At 44.8% G+C, this 22145-nt stretch overlaps 1 protein-coding gene across 1 annotated transcript in view; it reads right to left on the minus strand.

Annotated features, from left to right (window-relative positions):
- Positions 1–19875, minus strand: part of GLRA1 (glycine receptor alpha 1) — a 43969-nt gene extending 24094 nt beyond the window's left edge. The window contains exons 1-3 of the mRNA XM_026659332.1: positions 19739–19875; positions 17723–17853; positions 7685–7752 (exon numbers count right to left, since the gene is read on the minus strand). Of these exons, the coding sequence (XP_026515117.1) occupies positions 7685–7752; positions 17723–17853; positions 19739–19875 (336 nt within the window). The remainder of the gene's footprint in view (positions 1–7684; positions 7753–17722; positions 17854–19738) is intronic.
- Positions 19876–22145: the final 2270 nt, after the last annotated feature.

Here is a 22145-nt window from a genome sequence, read left to right on the forward strand (position 1 = left end):
GCATCACTCCAAGTAACCCCATCCGAAACCATGTGTATGTAACACAGTAACTATATACCTTTGGTCTCTTTCTTTAAATATCTGTGCTGTGTCAGTATTATTTACTGCCACTAGTTACATCAAATAGAATTATAGAAGTGTAGGATTGAAAGAGATCTCAGTAGGTTATCCAAGACTAAATAATAACTAGACCATTCCCAACAGGGGTTTGTCTAACCTGTTCTTAAAAACCTCCAATGACGGAGATTCCACATGGAGCAACAGCAGTTCATTCAGCGTGATACAATAAAATGCTGTAGCCCCCGTCCCCCCAAAAGGTGCACAGACAAGCGAGAATCCTGCATTGCATCAACCATTTCCTGCAGAAGCGGAAGGAAAAATAAAACACCAGGCTGGCTGGTATCATTTGGAGTTCATAAAAGGGAGTCCAGTGGTGACACATTTATCTGACTTCAAGTACAATGGGACCTATTAGAGTGAAGTAATCTAAAGAAACCCACAAATCTGCTTCACTCTATGAGACAAGGCTCCCTGTACTTGGAATGCAGTGTTGTTATAGCTTTGTCGGTCCCAACATATTAGAGAGACGGGCTTTTGAGCTTACACAGCGCTCCTCCCACACCTGAAGCAGAGCTTTTTCGAAAGCGTGTCTCTCTCACCAACAGAAGTCGGTCCAGTAAAAGAGATCACCTCACCCACCTTGTCTCTCGATAATTGGAATGGCATTTTACACTGAAGCGGCTCAGGACTTTCATTATAATTTGGCTGCAAAGAGAGTGTTACTGTATCTAAATTCGCCAGCTTCTAGACCATTGAGCCTGGATCCCTTTCCTGTGAATTTCAAAAAATGTGACCCCCCCCCCATTAAAAATATTCCCCAAACCCACCACCACTGCATTGCTCTCCATCAATGGGGGGCAGGGATAGCTCAGTGGTTTGAGCATTGGCCTGCTAAATCCAGGGTTGTGAGCTCAATCCTTGAGGGGGGGGCCATTTAGGGATCTGGGGCAAAAATCTGTCAGGGACAGTACTTGGTCCTGCTGTGAAGGCAGGGGACTGGACTCCATGACCTTTCAAGTTCTCTTCTAGTTCTATGAGATAGAATCATAGATTATTAGGGTTGGAAGGGACCTCAGGAGATCATCTAGTCCAACCACCTGCTCAAAGCAGGATCAATCCCCAAATGGCCCCCTCAAGGATTGAACTCACAACCCTAGGTATATCTCCATCTAATAAAAAAATAACCACCCCAGCACTCCTACTGTAAGCTAGTGTGGTTTCATCCATAGCTGTAGAATACAGCAGTGCTTTCTTTTTCGATATACGTAAGAGAAGGGCAGCCTGACACGGCCTAAAGGGCACTCACAGAGTGGCAAACCCGATCCCTACTTCCTGTGGGCCTGGTCAAATCTGTGCCTGCAGTGGAACAGGTATGCGAGGGAAAAGGATGGCGAGGAGGGGAAGAATGTCTGGAGCACACAAAAGGCAGGAGAGCTGCATGTTACAAAGTGTAGCTCCGACCAGTCTCATTCAGTGGCAATGCAGGGGTGGGGGGAGTGTTGGAGCTTGTGGATTCACAACTAGGTAGGCCCACAGAATATTCCCGATGCAAAGTATGTGTGTGGGGGGAGCCCCAGGAGTGGCCTGGAAAGATTCCTCCCCTGGTTACTCAGGCTGTGAGCTCGGGGCAGGATGTATACCTTAAAGCATCTCACTCAAAAGAGGCTCTTCCTAACCTCGGCTTTTACATTAGTAAATATTTTTTTCTAGTAAAATCGGAGGTGCAAATCAGTATGATATCTTGCTATAAAGAAACTGTAAATACAGAGCTGAAGAGAGATTACTGATATGAAAAATGAACCTAAACTCCTGGTGTAAAATGCAGAGGCATATTTGAAAGATCTCTCTGCACTGGTAATTCACTGAGCTGGTAACGCCAAACGATTACATTCGCTGTGCAAAATATTCACAGCAAAACTGGGGGGCCCTCCGCATTGGTGGTTTTTGCATTTGTTTGTGATTTTCATACAAATAAACTGATTTACTGGGGAAAAAAAACAACCTTTTGAGAGTTCACCATTCCCCTCCCTGGTTAGTCAGAAATGATCCCCTCAGCATTTTTGATATTTTGAATTTCAAAATTAGAAATCTTGGTTTGGGAGGGACTAATATTGTGGAATTTTTGAATATCTGCACGTTTTGAGTAAAAAGTTCCAGTTCTGGACATGTTTTGAAAAATAAAAATGTTGCATGTATGAAATTGAAATTGAAAAAAAGAGAGCGAAACGTCACAAAACGCTCTTCCCTGTTTTTTCGCTGCCCTCCTTGTAACATGTGCAGCTGAGCCCGGTTCTGTCTGCAAACACTCATAACTCCTGTTGATCTCAGAGGCTATGGATCTGAGGTCTGAACGTGGCCCCTGGGTCGATAGTTTCTCCCGGTGTTTCATCAACAGTGTATGCTGGATTGAGGCTGGTGAAGTTGTGGTGGCTTGTTTAAACCTATTTACAGAAATGATTCGTTATCTGATTGGAGACATCTGTGCAAGAACTAGCCAAACAACTATATTACAGCTGGATGGTTGCACCCTCCAGGTTCTTGTGCCCTTATTAGATACTTGCTTAGTGGATATAGTTTTGCTGCAGTTGGCTATAAGGTTACGTTTAGTTTGCCCTTTTCAAATGGGATGAATCCTGTGTGCAATTCCTTTAAACAGCTGAAAAATATATATATGCAAAGGGCACTGCGGAGAATCAGAATCCCAAATGTCAGAGCATGATCTTTCCCTTAAACTCATTTATAACTCGTTCCTAAACTCAGCCCACTCAGCTGGGACACTCAATTCATGAGGTGTTTGGTTTCTATTTCCGTTTTGAATGAGGTATTTGCTGTTGTGTTTAGATTCCTCGGTCTGCAAATACCGCAACATTCAGTAATAAAAATGAGCTGGAGGAAAGGCGCATCTCCTAGCTTGTTAAATGCAGAATTCTATTGCAGTGTTTCCGGACAGAAGGGGGCCATCTAGACCCATCCACCCATCTGTCTGTACCCTTTAATGTTTTTCTCCTCAAAGTGCTTGTTTAATTCTATGTTGAATATGTTCCCAATTGCTGCTTCTCTTACCCTTGGGCTGGATTAAGAGCAGGGCTGATGGAGCTGTGATACAAACCTCAAGCTGCAAGAGGACCCAACCTCTCACACTATAACAGTGTCCCATCAATCACAGGGCATTGTGTATGCATACTTATGGTTCCTGTGTCTATGTCTATATTTCATTGGGTTCCTGTTCTGCAAGGTGCTGAGAGCCCTCGTCTACTACTGACCTTGAAGGATCATGCCCTTAATCTGGTTCTGCCTTTGGGAGTCCATTCCACACATTAATTTCCCTCTATGCATTCTCCTAACCTCCTGGAACATTTCACCTCTTCACGTCTTGCCCTTTGAGCCCCCATTAGAGAGTTCATAGAAGGCTGATTGCTCTTCAAATGCTCTGCACCTTTATTACCTTCCTTCTTGCCACTTACTTTTCTAATCAATGGAAACCGGAGTTTCACAACTTCATGTAGCTAAACCCTGCTCCTATATCTTCTCTTCCTTGTTGCCCTTTTCCATACTTCTCTGATTCTTCTCACTCTGCTATGGTGCCCTCAACTGTGAACTGGTGATCTCATTAGCGGTATGCATGTTGACAGTAATGATCCCCACTGATTTGTGGGCTATGGAGCTTGTCGCTAGAGTCTTTAAATGTCAACAGTAATGGCTTATGTGTGAACGAAAAGTCCCAAAACATATTTTAAAGATCTCTCTAATTAAATGAATTGATAGATCTCTGTGGTTATGCTTCCCTGGGTACCAGCGATGTGGTTACTTCTTACAGCATGCTAGAGTGATCCAGCCATCCAGGAGACTTTAGCTGTAGCATCTCTTGAACACTGAGCTTTCTTGTTTTGTTTGGCCAGTGATTCTACAATGCTACCATAACCAGTCCAATTTGGGTCAACAGTGGGATTTGAACCTGTGACCATCAGGGCTAAAAGCTTGAGCCTGCACTACTCCAGCAAAAGAATTAAGTCCCTTAGCTGGGAGCTGGAGTCAAGGCTGGTTGACTTGTTTTCTTTGAAAAATGGGGTTAAGTCAAAAATTGAATTTTTTTTTTCATGAAAAAAGTTTACCAATTTTTTGGTTTTGGAAAAACATTAAAAAATGAAAAATGTTGAATTTTTAAAAAATATTTTGTTTCAACTCAGTGGACGGAGGGAATTCTTTTCTCATTTATTTAATTTTTTCCATTGGAAAAGTGTTTTTTTTTAAAGCTAATAGTTGATACTTTCTCTCACTTTTGAAACCCCCCCTCCCCCGACACCTTTGCCCAACTCCACACTTTTCTAGTGTGAAAAAAGGGAGTAAAAAGAAATGACAAAAAAAAGGGGAACAATTTGTGTTTTCTTTCCAAAATGTTTGTTTTTAATTCTCTGTTTCTGTTGGGGAAAAAAATGAAAAAATTTGAATGCAATTAAAGTGATTTTCTTTTCCAATTTTTCATGGAAATTTTTTTCCCCACCAGCTCCAGCGGTAGTGGACTCCAGCCTCCATGTGGACCAGCCTCTGGACTGGTGACAAAGAGCCATGCTCTCCTCAGGTCAGCTACACTGTTACTTGAGAAGGGTGCTAGGACTTGAGCTGCAGGTGTGGCAAAACCCCTCCCTCATTCATGTGGCAGCCACCTTAGACTTAGGGCTTGTCTACATCAGTGGTTCTCAAACTAGGGCCGCCGCTTGTTCAGGGAAAGCTCCTGGCGGGCCGGGCTGGTTTGTTTACCTGCCGCATCCGCAGGTTCGGCTGATCGCAGCTCCCAGTGGCTGTGGTTCGCCGCTCCAGGCCAATGGAAGCTGCAGGAAGCGGCGTGGGCCGAGGGACGTATTGGCTGCCAGTTATGTACTGAAGTTGCGTAACTTAGATTGATCCCTCCCCCTAGGGTAGACAGGAGCGGCGCCAGGGTTTTTGGCGCCCTAGGCGGGGGTCCTTCCGCGCTCCCGGTCGTCATCGGCAATTCTGCGGTTGGGGGAGGGGGGTCCTTCCGCGCTCCCGGTCTTCGGGGCACTTCGGCGGTGGGTCCTGGAGCGAGTGAAGGACCCGCCGCAGAATTGCCGCCGAAGACCCGGAGCGCGGAAGGACCCCCTGTCGCCAAATTGCTGCCAAGGGCGGCAAAATGCTGCCCCCCCAAATCCTGGTGTCCTAGGCGACTGCCTAGGTCACCTAAATGGAAGCACCGGCCCTGAGTGTAGACCAGACCGTACCCAATCACAAGCAGGTTTCTATAGTTGTTTTCAGTAGAGCTGTTTGGAGAAATTTTGACAGAGCCATACTCTGTTGGAATACACAGTTCTGTCAACACTGAAATGCTTCACGTAATCGGGTCGATTTTGCCAGAATATAATTTCAGAAGAAAATTAGGGACGGGGGGAGGGGCACTGTTAGCATCAAAATGTCCCGTTTCAACATTATCAGACCAAAACATTTTGATTTTTCGTTTTGAAGCTACTTTCCATTTCAAAGGGTTATTTTGTTGTAATGGATCATATTGCACACGGTACAAAAGCTGAAATCAAAACATTTTGGTCGGTTTGAAATGAAACATTCTGGCTGACCAGAACCAAGTTTTTGATTGGCATTTTCCTGGGTGGAGAACTGTGGAATTTTCTGGTTTTGTACTGATTCAGAATAAGCTGCATTTTGAAATCTCAAAATCCTCTGTGAAATGGAACGTTCATCCTCCCAGCCCGAGTTTGGAGACAATGCCATTCATGCAATCTAGCTAATCTGCTACATTTAAAAAAACAGCTGTAGGGGTGGGGGCCAGCTTATTAGCAGGGTGATGGAGAGTTCTAACAGCTGCTCTCCGGTGCTACACGTCTGTTTTTTGATGCCTGCTTGAGAAGAATCAGCATCTGTTGCCTTGAGTTCTCAGAGGCACTCAAACCTACGCTTTCCAAGTGGTAGTGGGGATTTTTTCTTCAGAGGAATGGATTCCAAAATGGTGGACCCTGCAGAACAGAGCAGATCCCCATAGTGTGTTCAATAGGTCTGCATTGTGTTTCTCTTTGCTGGGCTAGGCTTAAGACGCCCTCGTTTTATGGCATATCCAGTTCACCAGGGTGCCTCGGGATTGTTTCAGTGGATTGTGAAATGCCTTGGGGAGCAATATATAACAGGTACGTTATGAGAGCAGGCTGTTCTGCATGATGTCTTTCTGTATATTGCACAGGGAGGGCTAATGGGGGCTTGCCCCATCTCCTCTGCCATTCAATGGGATGGCTCCACTGAATTTTATGGAGACAAGCTCCACATCATGATTTGCTTATTGCACCTCACGCCCAATGAAGTTATCCAATAAAATAACACATTAGTAATAGTTCCATTCTCCAATTCATGGACAAATAGAAATGTCTAGGGAATGGTAATTTATTCTGCAAACGAATGTGGTGAGTTTAGGCACACTACAATATAATGTGTGCTTCTAGGATTTGAGATGTTATTGACAAGTGCTGCCCTCCAGCTAAGGATTGTATTTCCTTAAGAATTTAGACCAAATATAATCAATGCCAACTCGTGTCTAGTAATAGGACTAAATGTACATTGCATTAGAAAGAATACTAAGCTACACATTCTGCTGTACTGTAACTAAGCATAGATAGCGCCCGATTCTCCTCTGATTTCTGCTGTAAATCTAGAGTAACTCCACTGAAGTCAATGAAAGTGACACCAGTGTAAAATGGTGTCTGTAAGACCTATAAAATCCTCTTCTAAATGCACAGGACAATTGGAGTTGGGGCATTTTACATACTTCAATCAACATCCTTCTCTAGAGAGACTTACAAAAAGAGTAATTGAACATCATATTTCTGAATTATCTTTAATTAATACAGAGGGATGGCATTGTACCGCCAGAGCTTGGGTTTGCTGTTCACTGATTATGTCGCAACTGATCTTTAATTGCTCCATCTGAAGACTATTATCTCCTTTCCTCATGATTGTCTCCTTTTAGCTCCTTACAAATTGGATACAGCTATTGCAATGTTGGTTAATTTCCCCCAAAGATGGTCTGAGCTTGCAAAACCTTGCAAATGTTGATTCTGATTAAATGCATTTTAAGTTTTTTGTGTGCGGACAATGGCTCCAAAGAAAATCCAGATGTGAAAACCCTCTCCAATTCTGGGGAATTTGAGGATTGGTTCAGATTGGATCTGGATTGAGCTGCTGCCCCTTAACTCTACAATGGGCTAATTCAAAATCCCAGATCTAAATGCTCTTGAATTTTTAGAAATCTTGGGTGCATCTCTGAACTATGTGGCTTGGTGAAACCTTTTGCAAGTGGTACTAGGAACAATTTTTTCTCGTTTCCTTACTTCTATATACTCTTCTGAGAACGTCAGCCTCTTATTGTTGCCTGTTCAAATGCCTATATTTGTGTGCAGATGCATACAGATAGTACAAGATCTTAGTCTTTGAACAATGAAAATCTTGTACACTAAAGCCTTTAATTTAATCACCCTTCAAATACAATCCAGGAACAGAGGAGCAACCGTCTCCTTTAGCAGAATAAGAGCAGTCTGGAAACTTGCCACATGCACTGGAAGTAGAACGTGACCGAACAAGTTGAACAGCTATACTTAATTTTACTTACCATCGTCGTTTCTGCAATAGAACCAAAGCTGTTGATGAAAATGTTGCAGCTGACGTTTACTGCAGGGCCTGCGCAACAAATTAAGAGCAGATCAGGAATCCACCATATGATCACTGGCAAACATACTTCCACACTGCAGTGCTAAATCCTATTGGCCTGGAAGTTTAGCTTTCTATATGGCACCATAACCTCTACACTGCCCTGCGGCTGTTTGAAAATCTGAGTGGGTCATACGTATATCCCCTGGGTCATAGTCCACCCTCTTCCATGTTCTGTAGGGCCAAATCCTGCAGTCCTTCTTCGTATTTTATTCAGTCAATACTCGAGAAAACTCTGCTTGTGCTGGCCGGAATTTGCCTGAGTAAAGATCCAATATGCTGGTTTTAAACAATAAAGCTCCAAATGGCATGAGACTATGAGGGACCGTCTCATGGAATCTAGTCATACTTCCATACAGAGACACGCGTGAGTGTAAGCAGTTGGCACGGGTGGCCTGTGAGGGGTCCTGAATTCTGGAATGCTTTTCTGTTTGGTCCACCAGAGCATGCATCTGTTAACCTTCCGTGCAGGCTGTGAAGTGTATTTTAACTTACAAGCAGGAGGGAGGTTGGGGAGAAGTAGGTGGAGGGGACTGGAGATGAAGGATGAACTGATAGGATCTCATGATATGGTTGGATAGAAGGTCTTTGGGGATTTTTATGTAGTATGAGCTACAAACGACAACTGGTGCATCTGGAAATGTGAATCAAAATATTGCACTGATCAACTTGAGATCGTGTGATGATGAGTTTGGAATTTGGGAGTTACCAAACCCTGCAGATTGGACCCAGGTAAATAGAAAATAAAATTAAATATAAACCATGAGTAAGAACAGAGTTTGAACCACACACGTAAGCCTTGAATTTTCTTGCACCTTCTGCTTTCACCACCACATGAAAATTCCTGACCTTTGAGTGTACTCAGGGGGATAAACTGGATTTTGGTTCCTTTAGCTCAGATGTGGTGTTGGCTAGATGGTGAGTAGGGCTGGATGGGAAATGTTTTTCAAACCTCTAAAAGCTTTGTGCGACAGGAAACCTTTTTCCATTCTGCCTTGGGACAGAACTTGGGAGGCTACTGAAGCCAAACCGGGAGATTTTAGCCCGCTTAAAGTCCGGCAGCGCAGGGGGGCTAAGGCAGGCTCCCTGCCTGCCCTGGCCCTGCGCCGCTCGTGGAAGCAGCCAGAATGTCCCTGTGGGGGTAGGAGACGGAGTCTCCACACGCTGCCCCTGCCTGCATGCACCACCCCTGCAGTTCCCATTGGCCGGGAACTGAGGCCAGTGGGAACTGGTGGGGGGCGGTGCTTGCAGGCAGGGGCAGCGTGCAGAGCCCCTTGTCCCCCTCATCCGCTGCAGGGACGTGCTGGCTGCTTCCACGAGCGGCGCAGGGCCAGGGCAGGCAGGGAGCCTGCCTTTACCCTGCTGCACCGCTGACCAGGAGCCGCTCGAGGTAAGCACCGCCCGGAGGCAGCCCACACCCCTCACCCCCTCCTGCACCTCAACCCCAGCCTGGAGCCCCCTCCTGCACCCAAACTCCCTCCCAGAGCCCACACCTCCTGTCCCAGCCCTGAGCCCGCTCCTGGAGCCAGCACCCCAAACCCCCTCCCACACCCCAACCCCCTGCCCCAGCCCTGAGCCCCGTCCCAAACCCAAACTCCCTCCCAGAGCCTGCACCCCTCACCTCACCCCAGGCTCAGCCTGGAGCCCCCTCCCACACTCCAAACCCCTCAGCCCCATCCCAGAGCCTGCACTCCCTCCCGCAACCCAACCCCCTGCCCCAGCCTGGTTAAAGTGAGTGAGGGTGGGGGAGAGCGAGCGAGGGAGGGGGGATGGAGTGAGCAGGGCAGGGCCTCAGAGAAGGGGCAGGGCCTCAGGGAAGGGGCGGGGCAAGGGTGTTTGGGTTTGTGTGATTAGACAGCTGGCAACCCTAAGTGGCGGGCATATCCAGGTCTTGTTGGCACGCATCATGCAACTCTGTACCCCCCCGTAATACATTGAGGGGGAAAAAATCCCTTCCTGACCCTCCTGCTGGTTGGCCAGGGGAAACTCTGAAGCATGAACTTTTAGTAACATAAGACAAACTGGAAGTGAGCCACAGGGCTTTTGACAGCCCTGCCCCCCACCATCGCAAACAACCCTGTCATTGAAGCAGGAGTCACAGGTACTTCTCTGTGCCCTGACAGCTCTCCCTACATAAGTCGTTCACACAGACATCTAACGTATGCATTTCTGGTTTCTTTAAACTGGGCTTATTTTCAGTCTCTGCAACTGCTTCATGTGGGGCAGTCTTCAGGGGGAAAAAAAGGAAAATGGCATATGGTGGTTGTGGGTTTTTTTTAAATCCCTGTTGGCTACCAGGATGATGTATTAGCACTGCTGATGGTGTCAGATGGCTTATACTTGATGATAAGGGGAGGAGAAGTGAAGCATCAGAGGCCACATCTGCTATCCAACAGCCGCTAAAAGATGAAATGCTCCTTTTTGGCCCAATGATTTTAACAAGAAGCTTGTGGTCTGTAATCAATGTAAACTCCCTCCTGTGTAGAAATTAATGGAATTTCCTGATCGCAGAGCCTGTTGTTTTCTGTCCTGTCCCCTTCTAAAGCTTTATACCTCTTACTGAGCAAGGGCAGCTTTGCAGAGACACAGCCACCTCACTTTGCATAAGTGCTAGGCAGCGTCATTAGGAGTTTCTTTGTAAAGATTCCCAGAAATCCAAACGGTTGTCTTCTTGCCAGCTTCCGGACAGCTCCCTGCCAACTCAACAGCAGCTCTCAATCTGCACTGCTCCTTCTCCAGACTAGTTAACGCAGGTACAGGCTAGAACAGCACATGCACAAATGTATCTTTTCCCTGTTACCAGCCCCTCTTAACCAAGAGAAACACAGCTGGCATCCCAGTGTTTGAAGGAGCCCATGTGAAATGGACCTGGAGCTAATCAACCCTTTAGTGGTTGGGTGAACTCACTATGCAAAGCACATGTCTAGGATAGTCCTCTTGCCGTTTGGTGGTGCTCAGTTTGATCCTTCTGTAATGCTCTGATTGGGTTGGGAAGTGAGTGACTGGTTTCCCAGAATCAAACTCAAGGGCATCTGTAAAAGAACAAAGCGTGCGTGTGTGTGTGTGTAACTGCTGCTAAAACACCAGGCTCAAAAGTGTAGGTGATGACACTAGCAAATAATCCATAATCTCTGGCGTGTGTGTGGAGCCTTTCATCCCAAAGGGGACTGCGCGCGAAATGCTAAACTAACATGATAAACGACTGCATGGGCAACGTTCTCCTCTGATGTACATGAAGGATTTCTGCTCTGCTCTTTGACTCTCGCCAGTCCACGTGGAACTCCTCACTGACACGTATGTTAGTGTAGCCGAATGTGAAGCAACATCTACCCTCTGGATCTAAGAGAAAAATTTTGCTTTCTTGATTTTCAGAGGTGCTCAGCACCTGCAGCTCCAATTGAAGCGAATGAGAACTATGAGTACTCAGCACCTCTGACAACCAAAACCTATATGGATAGCTGGGAATCTCTTCACTAAAATGCAGCCACCTCTGGGGTGGAACACAGCTGTGCAGGAATCCAGGCCTGGAACAGCAGGGAAAGGTACTGCAGTTCATGACAGAGGCAAGGCTGTGGGGGAAAGGGGGCGATGGATGGATGGATGGAAAGGATGTCCAGACTGTATGTGGCTCCTCCATAATCTTCCCCCTTTTTTACTCTTAACCTCCCCAACGATCGATCCAGCACAGTCTTGGTATTATTTTCAATCGAAACCATTAAAGTGCCTTTATGAGTTACTGCCAGTTAATTTAAATGACGTGCTCAGAGAGCTACAACCCCAAGCTCTGCAAAGCTGCGGCTGTGACCTCCATATAAATTGGATACTGATTTATGTGTGGGAGACTAAGCAAGTAAACTGCCCCCATGGGGAAGGTGTAGTTCATTGAAATAAATCTGAAATTAAATTATCCCGAATAAAATTACAATACAGCAGCCTTCAGCAGAAGGATAATATATATATTTCATTAAATATTAAAGTTTAATTTCTTTTGTGTGTGCAACATGGTGGTAAGAAGTTCCAGTGAAGCATTTTTTAACCCTGTGTTGTTTCACTGGTATTACGGAAGGTGTTGCCTTTTGCTGGTCACCCCGGGGATGTTCTTAATGCGAGCATCTGAATGTGAAAACCTGGGATAGAGCCTAGTGCTTGCAACTGGACTGCAGAAGTTATTGCAATGATTAATTGCTTGTAGGAGTTTTGCATTATCACAGACCAATTATTCCTGGAGAGAAAAAAAGACCTGATGGTAAGGGACAAAAATAAGCAACAGAAATTAAAATCTAACCGACAGTGGCTTTGCGATTGCAGGTCCTAGTTTGTCTGGGGGAACAGTCAAGGACAAAGAACCTGGAAAGGAGAGTTTAGAAATGAACAATAGTCACTGTAAGAGCCACTGTAAGAGCTATTCAGGAATATTTATTGTGATGAGTGAATAACTGATTTTTTCTGTTTGGGGGCCAAACCAAAAAATCAGGAAAAATCTTTGGCTCCATGGAAACAGAAACTGATTTTGGGTTTTTTTTTCCCCCAACCAAATTGAAAAAAATCAAACATTTTATTGAGTTGAAGGAAATATTTTGCTCAGCCCAAAACAAAGGGTTTTATTATTATTTTTTTACGTGAAATGACTTTTTTTTCCCAATTACTTTTTGTGGTTTTCTTTTTCCACTTTTTATGTGAATTTTTTTGGTGATTTAAACCCCCCCCCACATTTTGAAACATAATGTCTTTTAAAATGAAAAACTAACTATTTGCTGAAATTTCCCCCCGTCTCTAAGAATGCCTTACTTCAGAATGAGAGCATCCACACAGGGCATTAAGTAGGAATAACTATTCTTCTTTAAATTCAAACACCCTCCCTTACCCCGAATGAACTTTCATGTGTAGACAAGCCCTTAGAAAAGACGTTTAGAAAAAAAAAATCTAACAAATCCCATAATTTATGGACCATTTCCCAGGACCTTGGGGAATACTTGCACCACTGCAAAGTCGGTGTAAAATGCTACAATTTGGAATTGGTGGCATTTTGCTCTGGTATAAATGACTATACAATGCCCAGGACAGTGGTGAAGTGGGCCTCTTAGTATCTAACACTGTTTCTCCTTAAGTCTATGAGCAAAGCTCCCATTGGCTTCAATGGGGGCAGGAAAGTGACCCTTCTTGAGCTTATGAAAATGTAGCCAGTAGATTGGAACCAGGGAGTCAGCTGAGTGGCCCTGCTTTTATCATACAGGAGGCTAGAGTCCCAGGCTGTCACCCACTGGGCTGGTGGCATCCATCTGTCTAGCCATTTAGCCCACGTTCCCCACCTTTGTATCTGAGCACCGGGCTCAGCTGAATTATTCGTGAGAGTTCACTGGGCCCTTGTAATGAAGATTTGCGGAACCTGCTGCTGGGAGACCATTCTGGTCCCGAATCCTATTTTCATACTTTATTACCTGTCTGTCGTTCTTACTTGGCTCATTCAGGGGAAGAGGGTGATTATTTATTGTTTGCTGAGCATCAGTAGTGTGCATGGTGCTGCATGCAACGAAGAGGAGACAAAATCCTACTCTCGAGGAACATAACTGAATAGCAATGGCAGTGCCCATTTCCCGCACTTCTCAGATTGAGGCAGGGTCCTTGGGATTCAGGCCCTGCAGTGGATGAGGGCTCCAGCACAGCAGGGAGCAGAAGATGCTACAGTACAGGACAGTTTGCTTTTGAATAGCCACTTGTGTTGCCACAGGACGCACAGAACAGATCGTTCCCCTAGGTCATGATGTCCCCTCACAATCCCTCAAGTCATGTCACAGATTGGCTTCACGGAAGCAGCAGCTGCAAATTCATAGGGACCATTGCGATCGTCTAGTCTGATCTCCTTTATAACACCTGCTATAGACCTTCCCCAAAATAATCCCCAGAGCCGAGCGGTTAGAAAAACATCCAATCTTGATTTAAAAATGGTCAGTGATGGAGAATCCACCAGGACCCTTGGTAAATTGTTTCAATGGTTAATTACTCTCATCATTAAAAATGGACATCTTATTTCTAGTCCGAATTTGTCTAGCTTCAACTTTCAGCCATTGGATCATGCCATCCCTTTCTCTGCTAGATTGAAGAGCCCGTTATTACATATTTGTTCCCCATGTAGATAATTATAGATTGTAACCAAGTCACCCCTTAACCTTCTCTTTGTTAAGCTAAATTGATTGAGCTCCTCGAGTCTATCCCTATCAGACATGTTTTCTGATCTTTTAATCATTCTCATGGCTCTTCTCTGAACCCTCTCCAATTTATCAACATCCTTCCTGAATTGTGGACACCGGAACTGGACACAGGATTCCAGCATTTGCACCAGTGCCCAGTACAGAGGTAAAATAACCTCTCTATTCCTACTGGAGATTCCCCCGTTAATGCATCCAAGGATTGCATTAACTCTTTTGGCCACTGCATCACACTGGGAGCTCATGTTCAGCTGATTATCCACCAAGAGCCCAAAATCTTTTTCAGAGTCACTGCTTCCCAGGATAGAGTCCCTCATCCTGCAAGTGTGGCTGACATTTTTTGTTCCTAGATGTATACATTTAAATTTAGCTGTATTAAAATGCATATTGTTTGCTTGTGCCCCATTCACCAAGCGATCCAGATCACTCTGAATCAATGACCTGTCCTCTTCATCATTTACCACTCCCCCAATTTTTCTTCCACTAGTCTTCTGGAACTTCCCCAGTGCTCCAAGATTTGTTGAAAATCAACATTAACAGTCTAGCCTGCTCCTCAGCCAGCTCTTTTAAAAGTCTTCGATGTAAGTTGTGTGGACCAGCTAATTTAAAAATATTTAATTTTAGTAGCTTCTGTTTAACAACCTCCAGAGATATTAAGTGGAACGGAAAGAATGTTATCACCGTGTGATGAGGCTATATTATCTGTTTTTGTTCCCAAATACAGAACAGAAATACTTACTGAACACTTCTGCCTTTTCTGCATTATTATTGGTAATTCTAACATTTCCATCTAGTAATGGACCAATACCATTGTCAGGATTCTTTTTGTTCCTGATACATTTAAAAAAACCTCCTCATTGTCCTTAACTCTGCTGGCCATAGACTTCTCCATGTGTCCCTTGGCTTCCCCTATCAATTTTCTACAATTCCCATTTCTGATTTATATTCATGACTATCAATTTCCCCTTTCTTCCATTTGTTATCTATTATTTTTTATTTTTTATAGCTGCCTTCACTTCCCTTCTAAGCCAAGTTGTTTTTTTAATCAGTACAGCCTTCTTCCTCGAATGTGGCTTTTTGGGCAACTAATAAGGTGTTCTTAAATTATTCCCAATTGTCATTCTTTTTTTTTTCTGATTAAATTCTTCCTCCCAGCTCATTTGACTCATAATTGGCTTTGTGAAATTGGCCCTATTAAAGCACCAAGTGCATATATATTACTGGTCTGGACTTTATTCTGCTTGCACATTATAAATCTGATCAAGTCACATTCACTTGTACCTAAGCTACCATTAATTTTTAGTTCTATGATCAGTTCCTCTTTATCTGTTAGGACAAAGCCTAATAAAAACTTCCCTGGTGTTGGCTGCCACACTGTTTGAGAGCCCAGCTCAGCTGGCATCTGGGGAACCATAGTTTGCGTGGGTGGATGCTCAAAGGTTTGATGGGACAGGGTTCGCTATAACACTGACCCACTCTATAAGGTTTTGAGGTTGTCTGGAAACAAGATCTTTCCTGTTTAACAGTTAGGGCCTGATTCTTATTTGCATTAAGGTCTTTTTACGCTCTTTGCACAATGTAAATTGCATTTACACTTGCACGGCCAGCGTAAATGGGCCCTTGTTGAAATGAGAATCAGGCCCTTAATATACTCCAGCGCCTGCTTCTCCACTTGAAATCGCAGCGCTCTGCCAGTGCATTTCCACAGCTATAATGCTACAGCCAGAGCAGGGTGATTGCAGGTGAGCTGTAAGAGACTGGAACCGATGAAATCTTAAGCGGCAAAGAACCTGTTTGTGTCTGAATATCCCAAATAACAAAGAAGGACGGGAATAAATGAAATCAACCAACCACACAGGCGGATGTGGCATTAAATCAAATGCAACGACAGGCCTGTGTGATTACTCCAGCCTCTCAGAGGGAATGTCCTGTCCTGCATTTACCTGCGCTAAACCTCAGTGCTTATCACAAGCAGTAGGTGGCGCTCCTCCCTGTGGTTCAGCACTGAACTAATAGCTGAGGATAGACTGGTGGCTTAGGAGGATGAGATGGCTACATTGCTGGTGCCGTCTTTTAGATAAGCCGAGTGACCAAGGTCCTGACCATGCTGAGCCTTTGGGAAGTCCAGGACACCGTTCACAGAAGTGTGTGTATACCTCACAATGCCTCTAATACCGCCCCCCTTCCTGCCAGCCCCCCACTGCACATAGGGAGCTATGGCCATCCATGTGATAAAGGGGAGTCCTGTGATCAAGCTACATTTCCCGGCTCTTTTCACTGCCTCACTTCTCCGCCCACTAACCCAGCTGCCCTGGGATTTAGTCTAATTTGCCAAGCCCCTCTGCATCTTCAAATAGCTCCCTTTCAAAAAACCATCCTGCCACAGGAAAGACTTTCTTATTTCCCCTGATGTGGAATTGCTCCTTCCTCACCATAACAATAAAAAACCTTGCGCCAAGACAGGAGGGATGAGGTCTTGCATCACGGATGACTTTTCTCTTCATAAAAACATCATGACTTTAATGGCTGCAATCTTGTATCCTACAGAGCTAGAAGCAGGACTTTATCCCCTTGGAAAGGGAGATTTCCAGCTTCCCAGTGGGCCCAGCTGTCATTCCTAGCCCCAGAAAACCCCAGGCTATTGGGCTTACAAACTGCAACATTGAAGTTGTTTTTAGAGGTAGTTAAGGCTCCCTTTGAGCCTTGTTCAGACAGACTGTCTGGGTTTGTCTACACAGCAAAAAACACCTGTAGCAGCTTCGGTCTGGCAGAGCTTGCGCTATGGGGCTAAAACTCGGCGCGTAGACATTCCCGTTCAGGCTAGAGCCCTGACTCTGAGACCTGCCTTCTTTGCTGGGTTTCGGAGCCTAGGCTCCATACCAAGCCTGAACGTCAGCACTGCTGCTGTTAGCCCTGTAGCATGAGCCCCGCGAGCCTGTTGACCCAAGCTCTGAGATTTGTGGCCGTGGGGTGTTTTCGTAGCATAGTCGTACCCTCTGTAACCAAGGCACCTGGCTTTCCAAGAGGTGGAATATGAAAAAGAATCCCAATGATTTTTTTAAAAACTCTAAAATAATAATTCTGTAATGTGGCAGATATGACATATATGATACTTGACATGCATGACGGGGAAGCGTGGGCTAAAGGCTTCCATCAGCACTCATTTAGGACAACCCATGTAACTCTCTTATGGCTTCACCGCTTTTGAAATAACATGGTCATTTCATACCCATTCACCATATATATTCCAACACCCTGGTTCATAGCCCTTTCTATAAAGAGACCCAGTTTCCATTCCTGGGCCCTCTGCTCCACTCTAGGTGGCATCTAGACAGGCCCTCTTTCTTGTTCAGTAATATGGGGATGGGTAGCTTGGTTATGACCCCATGATCTAGGGAGTTATATTCTGCCCGCCTAGATCTCCTCTGCAGTTTCAACTGGGTGTAATTTTCATCTTTGTGCTCTACCTTTACCTGGTGTTCAGTGTTGCTGAGTGTACCGCTTGAAAGCCATTACATTCCACTCCAGAGGTAGCTGCACTTCAGTTGGAAACAAACTGATTCCTTTATATACAGTGCTATAACAAGTTAGTAAAAGGCTTTTGGGGGTCCCAAAGGATGGAAGATGTACATAGGAAGTATTTGTACTTCATTTTCAACCGGAAAGACATTCATGGGGTTGCATGTAAACTTTGTCCTGAAACAAACAAAATAAAATAGCTGGGTTGTGCCTACCTTTAAAATTTGGTCTGATTCTGGCATCGTATCCTGAGGTTCTGCCCATCAACTTATCCAGGAAATCCGAGGGGGACATGGGTTTGGAAGTCGACCGTGCTGCTGCTTCGGCTTCTTTGGAAGCTGCCAGGCTGAGTGATTGAAAAGAAAGGAAAGGTTTAGTTTGTAGCATTTATAGAGACTGTGTCCCATGTTGTGCAGGGCTGGGGATCTGTAGGCAGAGCAGTCAGTGCCTCGTTCCCACTGCAAGATAGGCCAGATATCTCTGTGGATTCTTAATGAGGCTGGTCTCTGCTAATTTGTTTGCCAAGCCCAAACATCTCTGAATATAGAATCCCAAGTACCGGCGAGATGACGAATGAACAAAATCCTGTTGCTAATGTAGGTACGGACCCTTGGCGTCTGACTAAATCAGAAGTGTGACCTCCAGAACTGAACCCCAGTGGGAAAACACACTTGGAGATTAGCCTAGTTTTATTACAGGCCACCATATTACCATGTAATTACATAGCAAATAGCATAGGAGCACGTACAGTGCGCTGACATTCTCAGGGGAGATTTGAGCTGCACGACTCTCATTGGCTTGAATAGGTGTTGCATGGCTTCATAGTTCATGAAGAACTCTGGGATGGTAGGGGAAGGGACTTTGTTTTCTTCCACACTTTCTGGCCAATGCAGATGAAGTTCTCTGCAGTGCAGGGATCTGAGTTTGAGACAGCCCCATGGTCTTTCACTGCCAGGGGCCTGGAGCATGGCAGAGTCTAACACTGGAATGATACGCCTTGTCAGATAGGTCTTTGAGGGTGGGGAAGGCAAGGACCACAGTCTTATTGGGATTTAAGTGGTGTGCAGGTCTGGAAGGCTGAAGTGGCGTTAACTGGTGCATAGGCCTTGGATGAGGCCACTTATGGACAACTTGGTGACTTGCTAGGATGGAATAAGTGAAGTCATCAGTTGTCCCATAAGGGGTGAAATTCACCCCCGAGAAGAGGCCTAGCCCAAGGCCTATGCACCAGTTAACTCCATTTAAACCTTCAAGAGCTGTATACCACTGAAATCCTATTGAAGTCCTCAGGGTAGGGCTTAAGCAGGGCCTACCCCTTGTTACTGCTATCCACGCAGGGACGAATTTCACCCAGAGAGAATAAACCTTAGACTCTACACTTTCAAGTTTGCAATAAGATTTAATTTCCAAGATAGAAATGAGCTAATATATCATTCTAGATGCTGCCATAATGTGCCCTGTATTCCCGTGCACAGTATATCCTTGAGTTCTGTATTTTGACATTGGGGGGTGTCTGTTTTCATGGCAGTGGGGAGGGAATGTGGTGCACCTGGCTGGTCCTGATGCGGGAATTGTTGCGTGTTCATCAGAGAATCCTGCTTTCCAAATGAGGACACAGGTTGGGACTCTGAGAGCAATGAATGAAATTTACCCCCATGCAGATGGCCAGTACCAGACCAACGTGCTCCTTAAATGCCCCAAGTAGAGCTCAATGGGTGTCTGGGTTTTGTGCTGACCCGCTGCGCAGGGCTGAATTTGACCCCATAGTAAGATAAATGTGGCGGTAAGGCACCTCCTACTGGATTATTAGTGAAAGGGGCACACTGATGGGAGGTAGTTGTCACTTGTCTGGTGAAGGGAAAGGACTGTGGTAGTAGTTGTGTCCTGTGCAAATCTGACTGTTTTCCAGGATCAGGATGTCGACAGGGGTTGGGAGTTACTGTTATTTTATGATATATTTATAGAGGGAGCATGATTTTTCTCTACGCTCAGGGGACTCCTCAACATTTACTCAAACTGAGTGAGGGTAATTCACCAATGGAACAATTGACCAAGGGTCATGGTGGGTTCTCCATCACAGGCAATTTTGAAATCAAGTTGGGATGTTTTTCTGAAAGGGCTGCTCTAGTTCAAAGAGAATTAATTCGGGGATGTCCTAGGGCCTATGTCCTGCAGGAGATCACACTAGATGATCACCATGATTCCTCCTGGCCCTCGACTCTATGAAGTACTAGATTGGGCTCTTCATCTGATGTTTGAACGCCCCTTGGAATGGTGCTTGGAAGTCTCTGTGAACATCGTCTCCATTTCCTCCTGCTCGGTAATTGACGTTACCAGATGCTAATATTGATGGCATGGTGGCTGCCATCTTGGTTGTTACACTGGGGATTAGACCTGGGACCTCCAGAGCTAAAAGTGTGAGTCTCTGCAGCCTGAGTTAATGAGCCAGTTCTGGCTCTGTGGGCTGTCACAGATGCAAATCCTCTGAGGACGGGGCATGGTGGGGTGGCACCAAGCCCACACTGACCAGGGGTTAAATGGTTACAGCACAAACCATCTTTGGACTGCTCTTTCCAAAACCGAAACTCCTAGATTGGCATGGCATGAGGTTAATTTACTATCATTACCCAGAACAAAATGGAGGTTTACTAACATCTAAAACAACATGCTATATATCCTGATGGGTCAGGGGACACTGGTGATTTGAGGTGCATATAATATGCCTGTGTATAAGGGGAGATAGCATTGCATTGACTCTTGTCTCTAATGGCTGGCAAATAAGTAAGAGCAGGGTTTCAGTTTCTAGGCCTTTAACCTTCTTGAACACAACGTTTGATCTCCAGAAGATTATTAATGGAATAATTTTCTGCAAATTGCAATGGCTGGGGTTTTTTTCGCCTTAAATTTGTTTTTGTTCTATTTCAGCAGTAAAGATGTTGGTCTGCCGACGGGGGAGAAAATTTATGACCAGAAGTGATCTGGAATATGAAATTAGGAGGTTGTTTATCTACTCGGCTCCTTTACAGCCTCTATGCTTTAATCCTCTCTCAATCTAAATCTAGCCTGAGCTATAGGTTATACAATAGAGTATATCTAGTTTTCATATACACCTCTACCTCGATAGAACGCTGTCCTCGGGAGCCAAAAAATCTTACCGCGTTATAGGTGAAACTGCATTATATTGAACTTGCTTTGATCCGCCGGAGTGCACAGCCCTGCCCCCCCGGAGCGCTGCTTTACCGCCTTATATCCAAATTCATGTTATATCGGGTCGCGTTATATCGGGGTAGAGGTGTATTTCAGACTAAATTGTCTGACCCTGATTCCCATGTCTGATCTAGCAAATAGCCCCACCCCAAACCAAGGTTTCAGATGAGATTGGACAACGGGATGGGTTGCTTTAAAAAAAATTGTATCCTTAATTTGCAAACTCAGGAGAAAAAGTGTGTATGGAGGGGGGTGATCAATCCTGGACTATACATCTGCATTCAAAAAGAGCCTCTGCATGGAAATTAGTCTGGAGAAAAAATTTCAATTAAGCAGCAAATGGCTCGGTAACCAAAGAATCCTGCCATTTCAGCACAGAGGTGCCAGCTAGTGCAATAAACTGATTTCTTCTCATTAACCGTGGGCTTTGGGGAGAATACAGGGAGAAAAATGCAATACGAGTCTAATAGGTTTTTTTTAAGTATAAAAAGATTATTCAAAAAAACCCTTCTAGTTCCATTGGAATGTACTGTACTTTAAAAATGAGATGACGGAACCGAGAGATTGAACATACAGGAAAACTGATAGCTAATAAAGCAGCCTTGGTTGTGTATATATACAGAAGGAGGCTTTAATCTATTGCAAATGAATGACTACACTAGCTTTGAATGGATGCCGTTATTCAGATCCTTTTCAGCTTTAAGCCACAAATGACACAAGTTGCCTGGCCTCATCTCACATGCAAAAATATCTTTTCTGATAGGCTTGCTGCAATCATTCACGTGCAAAATCCAACAATAGTTTGCCTAATCTAATAATAATACTTAGAAATAATTGAATTTAGCTAGATACCTTTATGGCTCCGATCCCCCTAGTATCTGAGCACCTTCCTCCCGGCACACTTTGCAAACACTAATTCTCACAGCAGCTCTGTGAAGGGAGGGTATGTGCAAATGGACATGTTATAGCTGAGACTAGGTGGGGGAGGTAATATCTTTTATTGGATCAACTTCTGTGGGTGAAAGAGACACGCTTTTGAGCTCCCCGGAGGTGGTCTTTAATTCTTTCACCAACAGATATTACCCGTATTTGGAAACAATATCATGGCTGGTATTTCAAAGGGAATTTAAGGGAGTTAGGCTCATTGAATTTCAATGGGATTTGGGCATCTAGCTTCATTAGGCTCCTTTAAACCCCCCCCCCCCCCCCCCCCCCCCGCTCTTAGGATAAGGAAATTCAAGCAGAGGGAACTTTAGTGATCTGACTAAGGTCAAAGAGTGAGTCACTGGCAGAGATGTGAAGAGAACCCAGAAACTTAATTCTCAATCCCTTGCTCTAGCCACTGGGAAATGGTCTTTCATGTTTAAAACATGTCGAAACTGACCACTTTGCATAAAATTTAAAATATACGCCATGGCCTAATCAATTTGA

This window comes from Terrapene carolina, unplaced genomic scaffold, assembly GCF_002925995.2.
Source record: "Terrapene carolina triunguis isolate 2854851 unplaced genomic scaffold, T_m_triunguis-2.0 Scaffold629, whole genome shotgun sequence".
NCBI lineage: Eukaryota > Metazoa > Chordata > Testudines > Emydidae > Terrapene > Terrapene triunguis.